Source organism: Gossypium hirsutum, chromosome D02 (genome assembly GCF_007990345.1).
Source record: "Gossypium hirsutum isolate 1008001.06 chromosome D02, Gossypium_hirsutum_v2.1, whole genome shotgun sequence".
Classification (NCBI taxonomy): Eukaryota; Viridiplantae; Streptophyta; class Magnoliopsida; order Malvales; family Malvaceae; genus Gossypium; species Gossypium hirsutum.
In genome coordinates, this window is record NC_053438.1 from 70093322 (window position 1) to 70111532 (window position 18211).

The 18211-nt window shown below is 34.9% G+C and overlaps 1 protein-coding gene across 2 annotated transcripts; it reads left to right on the top strand.

Annotated features, from left to right (window-relative positions):
* The first annotated feature begins 3560 nt into the window (after positions 1-3560).
* On the top strand, positions 3561-6984 carry LOC121214849 (la-related protein 6C). Of its 2 annotated transcripts, XM_041089225.1 has the most exons (9): positions 3562-4120; positions 4682-4763; positions 5381-5475; positions 5580-5731; positions 5830-5908; positions 6002-6049; positions 6131-6199; positions 6284-6409; positions 6502-6984. In XM_041089225.1, the coding sequence occupies exons 1-9, from the start codon at positions 3698-3700 to the stop codon at positions 6733-6735; spliced, it is 1308 nt and encodes a 435-aa protein (XP_040945159.1). In that variant the 5' UTR covers positions 3562-3697; the 3' UTR covers positions 6736-6984. The 2 variants fall into 2 exon arrangements, with proteins under 2 accessions (XP_040945158.1, XP_040945159.1); XM_041089224.1 differs by having other exon boundaries at positions 3561-4120; positions 5830-6049.
* Positions 6985-18211: the final 11227 nt, after the last annotated feature.

Here is an 18211-nt window from a genome sequence, read left to right on the forward strand (position 1 = left end):
TATTTAACCTTTATAAAAAATGTTTTATAAGTTGTCCAAAATTTTCATAGCACATTTTATAAATAATATAATTTTTTGTTATTATTTTCAGAAGTTATTTTTATAAATAAGTTATATCCATATTTGATCATAAATTATTATAAATAAATATATTATAACTTTTTTTATAACTTGTAAATTATATTTTTATAATAAACTTTTTAACCATAGCTTTAGAAATTTTTTAGGATTTATAATATAAGAAATTTTTGGCAATAACTATTCAAAACACTCATACATGTCATACTTATAATATAATTTTATAACTTGCATAAAAATGATTTTTAAAATTTAAATTTGGGTGTAATTATCTGTGTAATTACTCTAATTCTCACATTACCTTTTAAGAATTGAAAAGTGTAATTAGAGAATCCCAATTACACCTAATTCGGTAGAATCCATCGAATACAAAGATTACCCGAGCATACCAGCTTTATGTAATTACAAACAGTTACACTTAAATTCAATTATCAGGTGACTTTCCAAACACTATCTGTATACGTTATAATTTATTTATTTATACTCTTAACTTGCAATTAGTTTTGAGTGTTGAATTACGTATATTAGTAAGTTAAAAGGGTGGAACCCACATGTAAAACTAAAATGATTTTAAATTTTTTTCGTAATTTTTATATGATTAATGTTTCAACAATCTAAATATTAAATTTATCAAGATATTTTTTTATCAAGATATTTGTATGTTATGCATGTAAATTTTTAAATCGATCCGATATCTTTATCATATCGATCTAAAATATTGTTTATATTAATATTTAGTTAATGGTTGAAAGTTTTTTTATATATATAAAACAAATAGCTATAATTTTTTAATTTATGCAAAACTTAACATTTATGATTTATATTAACAAAGTATGAAATATGACGATTGAATTGCTAAAATATTAACCGTATAAAATATTTTGAAAAAATAAAAAATAAATTTTAATTTTATATTTGTGTAAGTGGATACTTCTCCAACTATATTGAAAATCGCATTTTACCAATTTCATATTTAAATTATGTATATTAATTACTTGATAATCAAACTACTCATGTACATATGCATATTAACCACTTTAACATAAGAACTTTATCCAGTAAATAAAAGGGGTAAGCTACATCACAGGTCACCTTAAAATAGTATCGTTTTTATTTTAATCATTTTTTTTTCAATTTAATTATTCTAATTAAGATAATTACTCGAATTGATCACTGTCGTTAAATATTTCATTAATCCACTAACAAATTATTGACATGACATTTTCTTAAAATTTTGACTAAAACTAAATACCTATCTATAATTAACCCAAAAACCCTTTTTTTTAATCATTTATTTGCAACAAGCACCCATCCTCATCTTAAAATAGTTCCTGCCATTTCAATATTTATCAAAACCTTGAAATTTCTATGGAATGTAGACATCTTCAAACGGAGCTGCCATCACTGCTAACATAAACAGTTGAGTAAGGTGGTGGTTATGGTGTGGGGGCGATGGAGTGAGGAGTAATATAGACGGGCGAGTAGGGAATGGACGGTGATACGTATCGGTGCTTCTTATGTTGCAAAAAAAAACTAAAAAAAGGTGTTTTGGCCTATTTATAGAGATATCCTTAAGTTTAGTCAAAATTTTAAAAAATGCCACATCAGTAATTTGTGATTGCATTAACGAAATTTTTAACGACAGTGACCAATTTGAGTAATTATCTTTATCAAAGTGACTAAATTGACAAAAATTTTACAGTTACCAAAATAGGAACAATGTTATTTTAGAATGACCTGCAGCATAGTTAAAAAAAATAACTTTATCAATAATCAAATACAGTAAACCCTCTCCATAATATCCACCCGCTATGACAGCTTGCTATAACAACTAGGTTCCTAGTAGAACCAATTTTTTTATATTTTATTTTAATCCTTTCTAACAACTTTTCACTTAAAATAAGAGCAGTAGTTCTCTATAACAACATATTGACTAAAATTTTAAGTAAAATTATAGTTATTTCATATAAAAAGCCCGTTAATTATCATTTATGAAATGAAAATGATCTTAATTAAATTGTTATTTCAATAAAACGATTAAATTTAATGTGAATGAGTGAAATTAAAAATATCAATACAATAAGCTATTAAATTTCCTAACTAAATATTCTACCATAAATTTGAAACATCGTAAACTTATAAATTGATTACTTGAATTTAGTAATCAGTGATAAATTAATGAATTAAATTTGATAACTCATATTGATTAATTGAACTTATTAGACTTATGAACTATATAATTAATCATGCGAAAGAACGAAAAATAAAATATGCATAAAAGTAATAATACATGCTCTTGTTATACGTCTTGTAATTTTATTGATTTAATTCTCACTTTCTTTCTTTTTTTCAACATAATTCCAATTTTTTTTATTCGATGGAAATTCACGATATGAATTCCGTGGTAAGTTTACAACGATTATCTATCTCTCTATAACAGGCAAAATCTAGACAAACAAAAGAGTCTGTTATAGAGATGGTTGATTGCAGATATTAAATATATTAAATATCATAAAAACTAAATCAATATATTTTATTCATGAACTATATATATCATTAAGTGATCGAGGGTTTGATCCTCGCATTGAGTATGGAATAGCTTTAAAACTTGTGACCAGCATCTACCCCTTAATGGGCCTACAGAACGTAGAACGAGAAGATTAACTATTGAGCTTACTCCAGTTGATACCTGGAGGAAAAAAAAAACCTATTCTTTAAATTTTGTAAATTTAGTTTTCATATTTAATTCTATAAATTCAGTCTTTTTATTTCCCTAATTTAAAAATCAAAATTTTAAAAATTTCTGTTAAATTTAAATATATAATATTTTAATATTCAAATATTCTAAGCTAATATTTTTAGGAAGTTCACAAATATAAATATGGTACAATTATCCGTACAAATTATCCGTACAAATATATGCTCGAATAATTATGAATATAATCAAATTAATATAAACCATAAACGGATGAATAATCAAAACATTACCGGACAAAATTCATCCATCACAACTGCTCATAGTGACATTGAAGACGCTAGATGACCCTAAAAATACGTGAAATTTGTCATTAAGCCTTTTAAAAATTTTAAAAATTTTAATTAAACCCTTAAAACTTAATGCCATGTTCCGTCACTCAACTCTCACATAACAATTACACATTGAGACTCAAACATGAGTCCTCATTGCCTAGAATTAAAAGAAGAGAGACTAAACTTCAAAAAACAAAAGAGTAAAAGGACTGAAAGTAGAATTAAACCTAACCTTAACCAGAACCTAATCCTCCTCAGCAAATAGCCAAATCAGACCCTTCAAGAAAGGGTCAAACCCCAAAAAAGCAGCGGTAACGTGTAAGAAAATCGACTGTTTCTTGTCTCTTTGGCCACCAAATGTGGATTCAAAGCACTCAAATTTATCAAACTTTACAGTTAGCTAAACTTCAGGAGATCAAAAACAAAAACCAGAACAAACAGACAGACAGACATACACAATATCAACAATTCTTAAAAAACACAAATGAAACAGAGCAAAACAGAGAACCAAAAGAAAAAAAACAGGACATCACTTTGAGTTCCTTCTTCTTTTTGTAATTAATAAACCCCATTGAAAACACAACACAATATGGCACAAATCCAACCTGAAGAAAAGCTTAAAGAAGAACCCCAAACCATTACTATGATTTCTTCTACAAAACCTACATCCAGTTGTAATAATAATGCTATTTCCATGGCTGCTGCTAAACAGGGGACTAGTTGTAGTAGTGGTAATGGTAATGGTAATGGCAATGGCAATGGTGTGACGTTCAAATTCAATGCACATGCACCGGAATTTGTGCCTAAATCACATACACAAATGCCCATTTCGGGTTATTACTACCCTTGTTTTCATTACCTAGGTGGTGCTGCGGCTGCTGCTTCCGACTGGTTCTTTCTTGGTGAACAAGAACCTTCTGCTTATTTGAGTTCTAACCCTAATATTTCCATACCTAATTGTTCTTCTAAGAATGTTCTTACTGATGATCTTCGACAAAAGATCATTAAACAGGTCCATCTTCATTCTGGCTTTTTTTTTTTATGATTCATTAATTGTTTGATTATATTTCCTTTTATGGTTAATATAAGTTTTAGTCCTTAAAATTGGTAATTATGTTCACTTTGGTGCCTATACTTTTCTGTCCGGGCAAACTTGCACGTTTGCCATATTCAGGGACCAAAATGAATACAACTACTAAGTTCAGAGATTAAAAATTATATTAACCCTTCCTTTTTAAGACGATGATAGGGTGTATCCATGCATAGATGTGGTGTGACCATTGCGAAATAACTCTAGTATAGTGATTGGATCAAATTAGGATTGGTTTGGATGAACAGAACGTTTGTCTGCGGCTAGTGTAAAAATAACGGTGACGGTGAGATTAGATATTGTAGTGTGAAAAAAAAAAGTAAGCTAAACGCACAACACCGCATCCAATTACCCATCTAAACCCCTAACTTTTTTATTATTAGACGGATTAATTTAATCTTATAATATTAAAATACAACTCCGTTAAATAATAAATAAACTAATTTAATCCGGAATCTGATACTAATTGTGTGTGTAAAACAGGTGGAATACCAGTTCAGTGACATGAGTCTTCTAGCAAATGAATCTTTGTCAAAGCAAACAAGTAAAGATCCTGAAGGTTATGGTGAGGAAACTTATGAATCTATTAGCATTTGTTGTCTGGTTAAAATATACTCTAAATCTTTATAATTTTCGTAAATTTAGAATTTAGTCTCTTATTTTTATTTTTAAGAATTTAGTGTTTTTATTCTTTGGATTTAAATATATAAATTAAATTATTAATTTTGGTAAAATCCTTTTGCTAAATTCATGAATATTAGAACATCATTTTATCAGTTATATAGCTATCAAGTGAGTTTTTATTTGTAAAAGTACCATGAACCATCTCATATTAAAAGTCAGATTATATTTTGTCTCCTCTACTTATGTTCGATCAAAGAGCAAACCAGTCTTTTCTGTTCAAAATTTTATCCATTTCTACTTTTCAAAGTTAAAATGACTGACAGTATAACCAGACAGTACCTCATCCTGGTGCATCTTGACTAGTTTGCTATTTGATTTAACATACAACGATTAATTTAAGTAAAAGGGGTAAAATACAATCGAATCCTAATACAAAGACCTCTATAATACTTTTACCGTTTTTATTATTATTTCAAAATGTCATTCGAATATAGGAACTTAGAACACATTTCGACCCGAAATTGAATATCTAAAAAGTATCATGGCCTTGTTTTTTAGTGCCGATATCTTTCATTGCTTCAACAAAGAAAATCAAGTCCCTTATTACCAATCACCAGTTGCTAGCTCAAGCACTTCGTTCCTCTTTAAAGCTTGTAAGTTCTTTTAGTTTCATTGTTCTTTGTTCAACTGTAAAAATCCTTCTCCTGTTTTTTAAAGTGATATCTATGTTCTTTTGACGTGCAATGCACGGTATAAGGTTGTGAGCGACGACGGCAAGAAGGTCCGTCGTAAGCACCCATTCACTGAAAAAGAACGAGAACAAGTGCAGTCTCGTACCGTTGTTGTTGAGAATTTACCTGAAGATCACTCTCATCAGAACCTTGACAAAATTTTTAATGTTGTTGGGAGGTTCGGTTTTTTGTCACTTTCGGTTTCTTGTTTCTTGTTGTTTGTGTATGGGTGGAAAGTTTCGCTTGCAACTCATGCTATTAGTGTTATCGATACAGTGTGAAGAACATCCGAATATGTCATCCCCAAGAATCGAATTCGTCTCGCTCGAAAATCGACTTTGTTATGTCTAACAAGGTAATGAAAGTAGGGACCAAACATGTTTTTTTAGTTAAGACTAAAAGATTATTACACAACTTGGCCTTATGGTTCCTTTTCCTGTTCTTTAAGCTACATGCACTTGTGGAATACGAGTCGACGAAGGTCGCTGAGAAGGCGGTATGTTAAAAGCGTTTTAGCTTGCTAGAACTTCTTGTTTTTAATCAAATTGTTTCTGTAAGTTCCTTTTTTGCAAATCAGGTTGAGAAGTTAAATGATGAAAGGAATTGGAGGAAAGGGCTCCGAGTAAGGTTGTTGCTTAGACTCTCGGTATGTCTGGATTACGTATTCATTACATTGCGTCTTTCACGATTCGTGTACGATCTGTTTAAGTATTATGATATGAACGTGCAGCCAAAATCCGTTTTGAAAACTAGAAAATCAGAATTCGATGGGATACTAGATGACGATGATTCACCGCGCGATGAACACTCGGAAGGTTCTTCTCCACCAAACAATGCTGAATCATTTGAGAACATTGTAAGCATCAATGTTCCTTAATCATGTCCATTACTAAGTTTAGACTATCGTGTTAAGAGTTGACCGGATAAAAAATTTACCTCTTCTGGTAGGTTGAAGATAACACAGTGGGATCGAAAAAGGGATGGTCTAAAGGCCGCGGGAAAGTCCGGGGATGTGCCCAAAACCACAGTGGCCGTGGGTTACTCGCTGCATCACCTCAACCTAGCAATGCAGTCCAATGTGAGGCATCTGTGAAACAGATTACCAAGGGACCGAGAATGCCGGATGGAACTCGGGGTTTCACCATGGGACGAGGCAAACCATTAAGTTTGCCATTGGAGTGATCGACCGCACATTATTTTCATTTTCATTTTTTTCTTGCCTGCGATCTACATTAACCAAACTACTATTGAAATGCTTTAGTAGCCATGCATAGTGTGGCCTATATAATATGTTATACCAATAATGCAAGGTTGTATAGTTTAGTACTGCTTCTTCCTTAGATAGCCATTTTCTTTTGGCACATCATCATTCTGTTTTGGTTCTGTAATGTATCCGAAATAAGATCAGAAACGTCGCGTACGGTTTTTTTCTCTTCTTCTGTCAAACCGGTGAAATTACATCTATTTCGAACAATAAACATGACCTAAACAGATAAACCGACTCGGCACTCGTTCGCTTCGGCTCTCTTGATAGCTTACCGTAGACTCCTTGATACAGCAATGATAGGATATCTTAAAACTGCTGCAAATGGTTAATTATTATAACAATTTGAAATGTGTATAGATTTAATAAAAAGGCCAACAATGTGTGTTTAGATTCATAATCGAATATGAAAGTATCAAGAGATATTCTTCGAAAGAGTTCGAAGTACCGTTGATTGGGAACAAGTTGGTACCGTAATCACTGAATTTTGTCCAGGAATAATTTTGTGTTTTAAAAAAAAAATTTGCATTTTGACCCCTAATTTTTTTTCAAAATTATATTTTTACCCCTAAACTTTTTGAAATTACATTTTAACCCATAAAATTTCTCTAAATTACGTTTCGGCCCCAAAAATTTTCCTGTGTTTGCATTTTAGTCCTTATGTCAGAAAATCCCCAATAATCCGGCGGATTTCGTGCACTTGCCCCACGATTTCCGGCCGCCGGCCTAGGGCATGGCCTCCCTCTCCCCTAGCCACCTACCACCTGCAAAATGAAGCAAAAATTATCTATAAAAGGGGCTTTTAACCCCAAAATTCGGGGGGGCCGAATGATCAAAAAAATTTCAAAAAAGAGAGAGAAAAAGCTTCGAAAAAAAGAAAAGAAGAGAGAAAGAAAAGAGGAAGGAGAAGAAGGAGGAGTCAGCGGCAGCAGTCGACGGCGGAGCAAGCAACGGTGGAGGCTAGACTTTGAAGAAGAAGAAGGAAGAATAAGGAAGAAGAAAAGAGGAAGAAGAAAGAAAAAAAAAAAGAAAATCCTTTTTTTAAAATCAGGTTGACCCGACCCGAACCGGTCGACCCGACTTACGACCCGACCCGACCCAGCAGCCCAAGAAAAAACAACAAAAACAAAAACAAAAAAAAAGGAAACAAGCCCAAAAAAAAAGAAGAGCAGGCCATTTCTTAGCAGACCAGCAGCAGCCCAAGCCCAGGCCCAGCGCAGCCTAGCAGGCCAGCACCAGCAGGCCAGGCCCGCACGCACCAGCCCAGCAGAAGCAGGTCCAACGGGTTGGCCCAGCAGAGAAAAAAAAAGAAAAGAAAAAGAAGAAAAAGAGAAGGAAAAAAGAAAGAAAAAAAGAAAAAAGAGGTTCAATTCGTGTAACCCGTTCGACGAAGCTCGTGTTTCGGTAGCTTTTCGGTAATTTCGTTTATTTTATTTTTAATTTAATGCTCGTATTTTTATGTTATTTCGTTTTAATATTATTAGCATTTTATGCATTTTTATATTTATATTTTTAATTTAATTTGATTTTTATTTTATTTTATTTTAAATAATTTTAATAAATAAGGCAACGAATCGATTTAACATAAAATCGTTGATTTCATCGCTATGTTGGGTGAATATCACCGCTTTGCGTTAAACTCGATACGCCATTTTAAAAATAAAAAAATATTCAAAAAAATTGTATTTTCAAAAAAAATCCTCGGGTTTCGAAATTTTCGTGTCTTCAAAAAAATTTCTCGTGTTTTCAAAAATAAGGTAACAAATCGATTTGACACTAATTCGTTTATTTCATTGCTATGTTGAGTGAATATCATCAATTAATGTTAAATACGATACGTGCTTAATAAAAAAATCGGAAAATTTTTCGTGTTTTCAAAAATTCCCGTGTTGCAAAAATTTTCATGTTTTTCAAAAATTCTCGTGTTTTCAAAAAAATTCCAATTTTCAAAATTTTTCGTGTTTTCTAAAAACTTCTGTGTTTCAAAAATTTTCGTGTTTCTAAAATTTTCGTATTTCAAAAATTTTCTTGTTTTCAAATTTTTCGTATTTAAAAAATCCTCGTGTTTTCAAAATTCCAGTGTTTCAAAATTTTTCGTGTTTCAAAAAAAAATTCCCGTTTTTCAAAAACTTTCGCGCTTTAAGAAATTGACCGTGTTTCATAAATTTTCGTGTTTCGAAGAAATCTCGTGTTTCAAAATTTTCATGTTTTTTTAAAAATTCGTGTTTCTAAAATTCTTGTATTTTAAAAAATTCGTGTTTAAAAAAAAGGAAAAAGTTGTTGTGCTTTAAAATTATCGTGTTTCAATCGGATCACGACTAATATTAAATTGAACTCGTATTTTTGAAAATGAAGACAACGCGCGTTTAACGAGATACCAATTTTGGGCGTTGCGAGGGTGCTAATACCTTCCTCGCGCGTAACCGACTCCCGGACCCTAATTTTCTCTGGATTTTTACGTGGACCTAAAATTACCTCTTTTTTAGAAAAGTTTAAAAATAAATTTTTCTTCTAAAAAGAGAATTTTGTAGGTGTCCGATCACACCTAGAAAAAATATCGGTGGCGACTCCTTTTTCAAATAAAATCGAGATTCAGTTTTCAAATTTACAATAATTACTTCGACTAGCGCCCGTGCCGAAATTTTTAGGTCGCTACAGCTGGCGACTCCACTGGGGACCTTTTTTCGAGAGTCGAGTCTAATGTTAAACGCGTGTTGTCAAAATTTTCAAAATTTCTTGTTCAAATTAATTTTTAACCGTGATCCTTGAATTTTATTTTTTTTAAAAAAAGTCATGCATTTGCATTCGGTTTTTAAATTAATAATTTTCTAACGTATTTTATTTTTCTGTTTTTTTTTCAGCATTAAGTTTTACGTTTTTTAGTTAGTTTTTTAGTAAAAATAAAAAATAAAAAGGTTTGTGAGTTTCTCCCCACACACTGTGCACTTGCATTCTTGCATAACATGAGCTCTCTACCCGGGCTCCGTCCGTTTAAGTGGAAGTAAATGCTACGCCTTCGTGAGTTAACTCGTCCCTCCGCACAGGCTAGTGAAATACTTCTAGGTTACATATGACTTATGCTTTCGTGAGTTAACTAGTCTCTCCGCATAGGCATAAGTAAATGTAATCCCTCGAATTGAGCTCGCGAGCCCTGACGGGCGATAACGAGGCTCCTTACTAACCTTAGTAGGTGACAGTATGGACAATTCGAGTACTTCTCTAGAACCGAAACCGCATATAGTGAACCGTACGAGCCACCCGAGTAGAGCCACGCCGAACTTCTGTCCGTTTGATAGTTATCAAAATAAGTACACGGGAGAAACGCCTCTTACCTTTTATTTCTTTTACATTTACAAATGAATTGAGTCTATTTAATAAATTGGGTCGGATAGATTGTCTGATGGTATGTGGGGTAGGTTTTTGTAAAGCTTGTTGGGGCAAAAAAAAAGTGGGTCTCTTCCTCCAAATTGCATGATTGATTAGCTTAAATTGTTAAACTTTCCGTAGTTCTTATTTTTCTTTTTTCCTCTGTTTATATCTGTTGTGATCACTAATCGAGGTTATTCGTTTTTATTATTCTTTTTGTCATCATGCATCATAGGCATCTCATTAGGAGGGTGTTGATTAGAGATTGGTTGCCAAAAACGGGTTTCTGATGGAGGAGTCAATTACACGAGTAACCGAGAAAAATACTGTAGTCCGAGATTGTTCTTGGAGGACTCAAAAAGCGAAAGGGGACAGTTTGAATGAAGGATACACCTCTGATATTCCCGAGCGTGTGACCTTGAATGTGCATCAGGATTATCTTGAAGACTTGATTGGGATTTGGAAGTAGTGGGACTCAGATACTAGAGGCATCTTTACTGAAAAATATGGGAATATAGCTCACTTGGTAGCAATCAATGTGAACGAGCAGTTGACCCAAGCCATGGTTCGATTCTGGGACCCTGCCTATCAGTGTTTCACTTTCAATCAAGAAGATATGACTCCGACTATAGAAGAGTATGTTGCCTTGCTTCGCATCGACAATGTACAATTCAATAAAATATATGTGAAGGAGCCTAAACCAATGACCTTCAAGAAGAAGTTAATGAAGTTGACAGGGATGACTGATACATGGGCTGAAGTTTAGTCAATGAAATTTTTTGTAATGGGCTCTTTTGATTAATGAAACGCCAAAATATGGGGCTATCTTGAAATCAACACCAAATTCTTGTATATTTATTCATGACTAACATTTACTTGTCATTCATTCATTCATTCATTCATTCATTTATTCATGTATTGCATGTACATATCACCCTAACCATTCACTAAGGCTAGAACTGCATAATCCACAGTTGTGACACTACAAGTCTGGAATCACGTCATTCTTATAGAACGCATTTAAGAGCTAGAACTATGGATGCTGAGCTCAACAAGAGTGATACAATTGGGGATGTTTCAATGATACACCCCTGTCTTCCATGATATATTTTGAACAATTGGACTGTTGAGGACCTTCTTATAGTTTTTAAGTCCTCTCCAGAGTAATGCCCAATGTTACTTCTCCATTTATTTTGTGTGCCCCTAAATAGTGGGATTCCTTTTGTAGGAGCTTATGTTTGCTCTTTATCATTTCAATGAACATTAATGAATGATGCATTTTGTCATGATCTTTTCATTTCTATCAGTTTCATAATTACCCCCATCGCTTCATATCCTTTCTCTCCATGTATCTCATTCCATAACATTGTGTGTGTTGATTCTAATACTTGGATGCTCCTCCATAGTTTTCTTTCCCATTCACCTTTCAGGTGCTCAGATATCAATGGCATGAATAATCCCGTTATGAATCTTGAAATCAATTTTGAGAAGGCTGTTTGTTTAGGAGAATTCGAGGCTGACGAAAATGCTGAAGATTGTGTATCGTCTCCTGACTTACTGAGAATGGTGGAACAAGAGGAGAAACAGATCCTGTCCATCAAGAATCTGTTGAGGTAGTGAACTTGGGGAATGAAGAAAGGAAACAAGAAGTGAAGATTGGGACTTCCATTTCAGAAAACACAAGGCAAGATTTGATCACCTTACTCCATGAGTACAAGGATGTGTTTGCCTGGTCTTATCAGGATATGCCAGGATTGAACACAGATGTTGTGGTCCACAAGCTCCCACTGAAACCAGAATGCAAGCCCGTTCAGCAGAAATTAAGAAGGATGAGACCCGAAATGCTGTTAAAGATAAAACAAGAAGTCAATAAACAATTTTACGCTGGCTTCCTACAAGTCTCCAAGTATCCAGAATGGGTAGCTAATATAGTCTCAGTGCCGAAGAAAGATGACAAGGTGCGAATGTGCGTGGATTATCATAATCTGAATCAAGCAAGCCCTAAGGATAACTTTCCTTTACCACACATCGACACTTTGGTGGATAATACGGCGAAGCATTCTCTGTTTTCTTTTATGGATGGCTTCTCAGGTTATAATCAGATAAAGATGGCTCCCGAGGACATGGAGAAAACTACATTCATAACAATGTGGGGAACCTTTTGTTATAAGGTAATGCCATTCGGACTAAAGAATGCTGGGGCAACGTATCAGAGAGCCATGGTAACGTTGGTCCATGATATGATACACAAAAAATAGAAGTTTATGTCGATGATATAATTGCCAAATCTCGGGAAGAAAGAGAGCATGTCGGGAGTCTTAGGAAGCTGTTTGAAAGATTAAGAAAGTTCCAGTTGAAGCTTAACCCGGCCAAATGTACGTTTGGGGCTACCTCAGAAAAACTGCTAGGTTTCATTGTTAGTGAAAGAGGTATCGAGGTTGATCCAGATAAGATAAAAGCTATACAAGAATTGCCTCATCCGCGCACACAAAAAGAAGTCAGAGGATTTTTAGGAAGGTTGAATTACATTGCCCGATTCATTGCTCAACTTACCAATCAGTGTGACCCAATTTTTCGACCCCTTCGAAAACGTAATCCGGGAGAATAGAACGAGGAGTGCCAAGTGGCCTTCAACAAGATAAAACAGTATCTATCTAATCCTCCTGTGCTAGTACCGCCGACCCCTGGAAAACCCTTAATATTGTACCTGACCGTGTTTGAGAACTCAATGGGTTGCGTACTGGGGCAACATGATAAGTCAGGGAGAAGAGAAAAGTCAATTTACTACCTCAGCAAGAAGTTCACAGAATATGAGGCAAAATACCCTTCAATTGAGAAGTTTTGTTGTGCATTGATTTGGACGGTTCGAAGGCTCAGACAATACATGTTGTATCACACGACATGGTTAATTTTAAAATTGGACCCAATAAAGTACATGATGGAGTCACCTGCACTCTCAGGGAGGATGGCCCGATGGCAGATCCTATTGACTGAGTATGACATTGTATATGTGAGCCAAAAGTCGATAAAGGGAAGCGCAATAGCTGGCTTCTTGGCAAGTCGTACAACGGAGGAATACGAGCCTTTGAGATTCGAGTTCCCGGATGAAGATTTGATGTGCATTTTAGAAAAAGAGGGCGAGTCATCAAAAGAAAAGTCATGGAAGATGAACTTTGATGGTGCATCAAATGCATTGGGGCATGGGATCGGAGCAGTCTTAGTGTCACCTGAAGAGGACCATTACCCACTCACTGCCAGATTGGATTTCTTCTGTACCAATAATATAGCGGAGTACGAAGCTTGCATCATGGGGCTTCGTGCAGCTATCAAGAGGAAGATCAAAATTTTAGAGGTACACGGGGACTCAGCATTAGTCATTTATCAAATTCGTGGAGATTGGGAAGTGAGGGATTCGAAATTAATCAAGTACCATGATCTCGTTGCGAAATTGGTCAAAGAATTCAAAGAAGTGACTTTTAACTACTTTCCACGAGAAGAAAACCAACTGATACCCTAGCCACATTGGCTTCGATGTTCAAAGCAAACAGGGAAACTGAGATAATGCACATCCAAATGAGTATATATGAGACCCCAGCACACTATTTTAGTATTAAGGAGGAGTCAGATGGACGACCATGGTTCCATGATATCTTGGAGTATATCAAGAATCAAAGATACCCCGAGCAAGCAAATGAGAATGACAAAAGAACAATCAGGAAATTGGCGATTAGATTTGTTCTTGACGAAGATATTCTATACAAAAAGGGAAAAGATCAAGTGCTCCTGAGGTGCGTAGACGCTGTTGAAGCCAGAAAGATACTTGAAGAGGTTCATGAAGGAATTTGTGGAACACATGCCAGTGGTTTCACCATGGCCAGGCAGATTATGAGACTTGGTTATTATTGGCTGACGATGGAAAGGGATTGCATTGGTTACACACGAAAGTCCCACAAATGTCAAATTTATAGCGACAAAATTCATGCAGCCCCATCACCCCTTCATGTCATAACTTCTCCGTGGCCTTTTTCTATGTGGGGCATGGATGTTATAGGGCCAATTTCCCCGAAAGCTTTCAATGGACATCGATTCATCTTTGTGGTTATAGACTACTTCACAAAATGGGTAGAAGCCACTTCGTTTGCTAATGTGACCAAGGCTGCAGTCTGTAGGTTCTTAAAAAAGGAGATCATATGTCGATACGGTCTGCCCTAAAGAATCATTTCAGATAATGCTTTAAATTTGAACAACAAAATGATGAAAGAAGTGTGTGAGCAATTTCGGATAAAACATCATAATTCTTCGCCCTATCGCCCAAAGATGAACGGAGCAGTAGAAGCCGCTAATAAGAACATTAAGAGGATTATCGGGAAGATACTGAGACATATAAATACTGGCATGAGAAGCTACCATTCGCTTTGTACGCATATCGCACTTCTGTACGGACGTCTACAGGGGCAACTTCTTTTTCTCTGGTCTACGGGTTGGAGGCCGTTCTGCCCATCGAAGTAAAGATCCCATCCCTGCGCGTCTTGATGGAGACAAATTTAGAAGAATCAAAGTGGGTTCGAACTCGATATGATCAGCTAAACCTTATTGAAGGGAAACGCTTGAAGGCAATTTGTCATGAACAGATGAACCAGAAGAGAATGATCACAGCCCATGATAAAAGTGTACGGCCAAGAGAATTTCGTGAAGGGGAACTGGTACTAAAAAAGATCCTCCCGATACAAAAAGACTTTCGAGGGAAATAGTCGCCAAATTTAGAAAGGCCATACGTTGTAAAAAATGCATTCTCAGGAGGGGCTCTGATTCTCACTGAGATGAATGGGAAATAATTACCTAATCTAGTGAACTCAAATGCTGTGAAGAAATATTATGCTTAAAAAAACAAAAAAAAAAAGAAAAAAACAGAAAAAACAGAAAAAACAGACAAAACAAAAAAAACAAAAAAACAAAAAAAAGAAAGAAAAATCAAGATGAAAACCCGAAAAGGGCGTCTTGATAAACAAAAAAAGATTAGGATGAAAACCCGAAAGGGCGTCCTAATGAAACGGACTCGAACTTAAGGAGCAAGACGACTTGAATGGGGAGTCGAATGGCGAGATTACAATATTTGAAACATTCTCAAAAGCTCAAAATCTTCTACACAAGAAGCCGTGCTCGAAAAGATCCAGGATGAAGAAACGTGGGAAGTTCATGCATTGGATATCTAGAGCATTTGTGGCCATTGAATTCACTTTCCTTTCTTTATGATGTTTTTTTATTTGAATTTCTCCTTGTCAATTTTCTTTGTTTGTTGCTTTTGAAAAAATGAATGTGAGGTATTTCTTTCATGCCTACTTTGCCATTTTTCATGCATCTCATGGTTGATTCATTTAAATGATAAATAGTAAGATGACATACTCTAAACAAAAGGAATGTTGAGCATTACCTGGATGAGAATTTGATAAATACAAGGACCCTGAAGCAAGAACAAAGGTTCAACAGGGGGCAGGAAGGTGGTGTACGAAAATGTGGGTTACTCACAGAACTTGAGGATGAGTACAAAATTAGAGAGAAAAGTCAAGAATTGAGGAAATGAATGCGGACCCTCACGAAAATCAAAAGTGGGGCACGTGACAAACAGCCCAGGGTGCATTACATGATCATGTAGACACAAAAGCATTTAGGACAAACATGTGCATATCATAATAACATCATACATGACATATACAGGTATACTAGTAGAGCAAGGAATACTAGGAGAAAGCTGCACAGAATCAATGAAGAAGAAGGCTTTTAGTTCCACTAGATGTTTTTGAAACCCTGTTTCTTTCAAGAAATATTTTTTAAAATTCTATTTTTTTCAAAAAATCAACTCATAATACAGAGGTGAGTTGAGCCTCGGGTCACGCTGAGGTATTTTTTTAATTTAATTTCTGTTTTTTCAAAAAATCAACTCATAATACAGAGGTGAGTTGAGCATCGGGTCACGCTGAAGTATTTTTTTAATTTCTGCTTTTTTCAAAAAATCAACTCATAATATAGAGGTGAGTTGAGCCTCGGGTCACGCTGAGGTATTTTTTAAATTTTTGCTTTTTTTTCAAAAAATCAACTCATAATACAAAGGTGAGTTGAGCCTCGGGTCACGCTGAGGTATTTTTAATTTATGTCTTTTTTTTTCTTTCAAATCAACTCATAATACAGAGGTGAGTTGAGCCTCGGGTCACGCTGAGGTATTTTTTTTAATTTCTATTTTTTCAAAAAATTAACTCATAATACAGAGGTGAGTTGAGCCTCGGGTCACGCTGAGGTATTTTTTAAATTTCTACTTTTTTCAAAAAATCAACTCATAATACAGAGGTGAGTTGAGCCTCGGGTCACGCTGAGGTATTTTTTTTAAATTTCTGTTTTTTTCAAAAAAATCAACTCATATTGCGAGAAGTGAGTTAAGCCTCGGGTCACGCTGAGGTATTTTTCAATTTCTGTTTTTCAAAAATCAACTCATATTGCTAGAGGTGAGTTGAGCCTTGGGCCACATGCCGAGCTATTCTCGACTTCTATTTTTCAAATAAAAAGAAAATTTTGGACAGTCGAACAAAATTCAGTGCTTTTAAGTCTTTGCTCTATTCCTGTTTCACAACGATGAGCAAAGAGGGGCAGCTGTAATCACTGAATTTTGTCCGGGAATAATTTTGTGTTTAAAAAAAATTTGCATTTTGACCCCTAAATTTTTTCAAAATTACATTTGACCCCTAAACTTTTTGAAATTACATTTTGACCCCTAAACTTTCTCAAAATTACATTTTGACCCCTAAACTTCCTCGAAATTACATTTTGGCCCCAAAAATTTTCCTGTGTTTGCATTTTAGTCCTTCTGTCAGAAAATCCCCAATAATCCGGCGGATTTCGTGCACTTGCCCCACGATTTCCGGCCGCCGGCCTAGGGCATGGCCTCCCTCTCCCCTAGCCACCTACCACCTGCAAAATGAAGCAAAAATTATCTATAAAAGGGGCTTTTAACTCCAAAATTTGGGGGGGCTGAATGATCAAAAAAAATTTCAAAAAAGAGAGAGAAAAAGCTTCGAAAAAAAAAGAAGAGAGAAAGAAAAGAGGAAGGAGAAGAAGGAGGAGTCAGCGGCGGCACCGTGGCATCGGCGGCAGCAGTCGATGGCGGAGCAAGCAACGGTGGAGGCTAGACTTTGAAGAAGAAGAAGGAAGAAGAAAAGAGGAAGAAGAAAGAAAAAGAAAAGAAAAATCCTTTTTTTAAAATCGGGTTGACCCGACCCGAACCGGTCGACCCGACTGACGACCCGACCTGACCCAGCAGCCCAAGAAAAAAACAACAAAAACAAAAACAAAAAAAGAAACAAGCCCAAAAAAAAGAAGAAGAGCAGGCCATTTCTTAGCAGACCAGCAGCAGCCCAAGCCCAGGCCCAGCGCAGCCTAGCAGGCCAGCACCAGCAGGCCAGGCCCGCACGCACCAGCCCAGCAGAAGCAGGTCCAACGGGTTGGCCCAGCAGAGAAAAAAAAAGAAAAGAAAAAGAAGAAAAAGAGAAGGAAAAAAGAAGGAAAAAAAAGAAAAAAGAAAAAAGAGAAAAAAGAGAAAAAAGAAAAAAAAGGTTCAATTCGTGTAACCCGTTCGACGAAGCTCGTGTTTCGGGAGCTTTTCGGTAATTTCGTTTATTTCATTTTTAATTTAATGCTCGTATTTTTATGTTATTTCGTTTTAATATTATTAGCATTTTATGCATTTTTATATTTATATTTTTAATTTAATTTGATTTTTATTTTATTTTATTTTAAATAATTTTAATAAATAAGGCAACGAATCGATTTAACATAAAATCGTTGATTTCATCGCTATGTTGGGTGAATATCACCGGTTTGCGTTAAACTCGATACGCCCTTTTAAAAATAAAAAAATATTCAAAAAAATTGTATTTTCAAAAAAAAATCCTCGGGTTTCGAAATTTTCGTGTCTTCAAAAAAATTTCTCGTGTCTTCAAAAATAAGGTAACAAATCGATTTGACACTAATTCGTTTATT

Excerpts from the sequence above, each read along its gene's own strand:
- LOC121214849 (XM_041089224.1), top strand. The coding sequence starts at position 3,698 with ATGGCACAAATCCAACCTGAAGAAAAGCTTAAAGAAGAACCCCAAACC. Across the intron at positions 4,121-4,681 it reads GACAAAAGATCATTAAACAG|GTGGAATACCAGTTCAGTGA; the intron begins GTCCATCTTCAT and ends TGTGTAAAACAG. Across the intron at positions 6,200-6,283 it reads GGTTGTTGCTTAGACTCTCG|CCAAAATCCGTTTTGAAAAC; the intron begins GTATGTCTGGAT and ends ATGAACGTGCAG.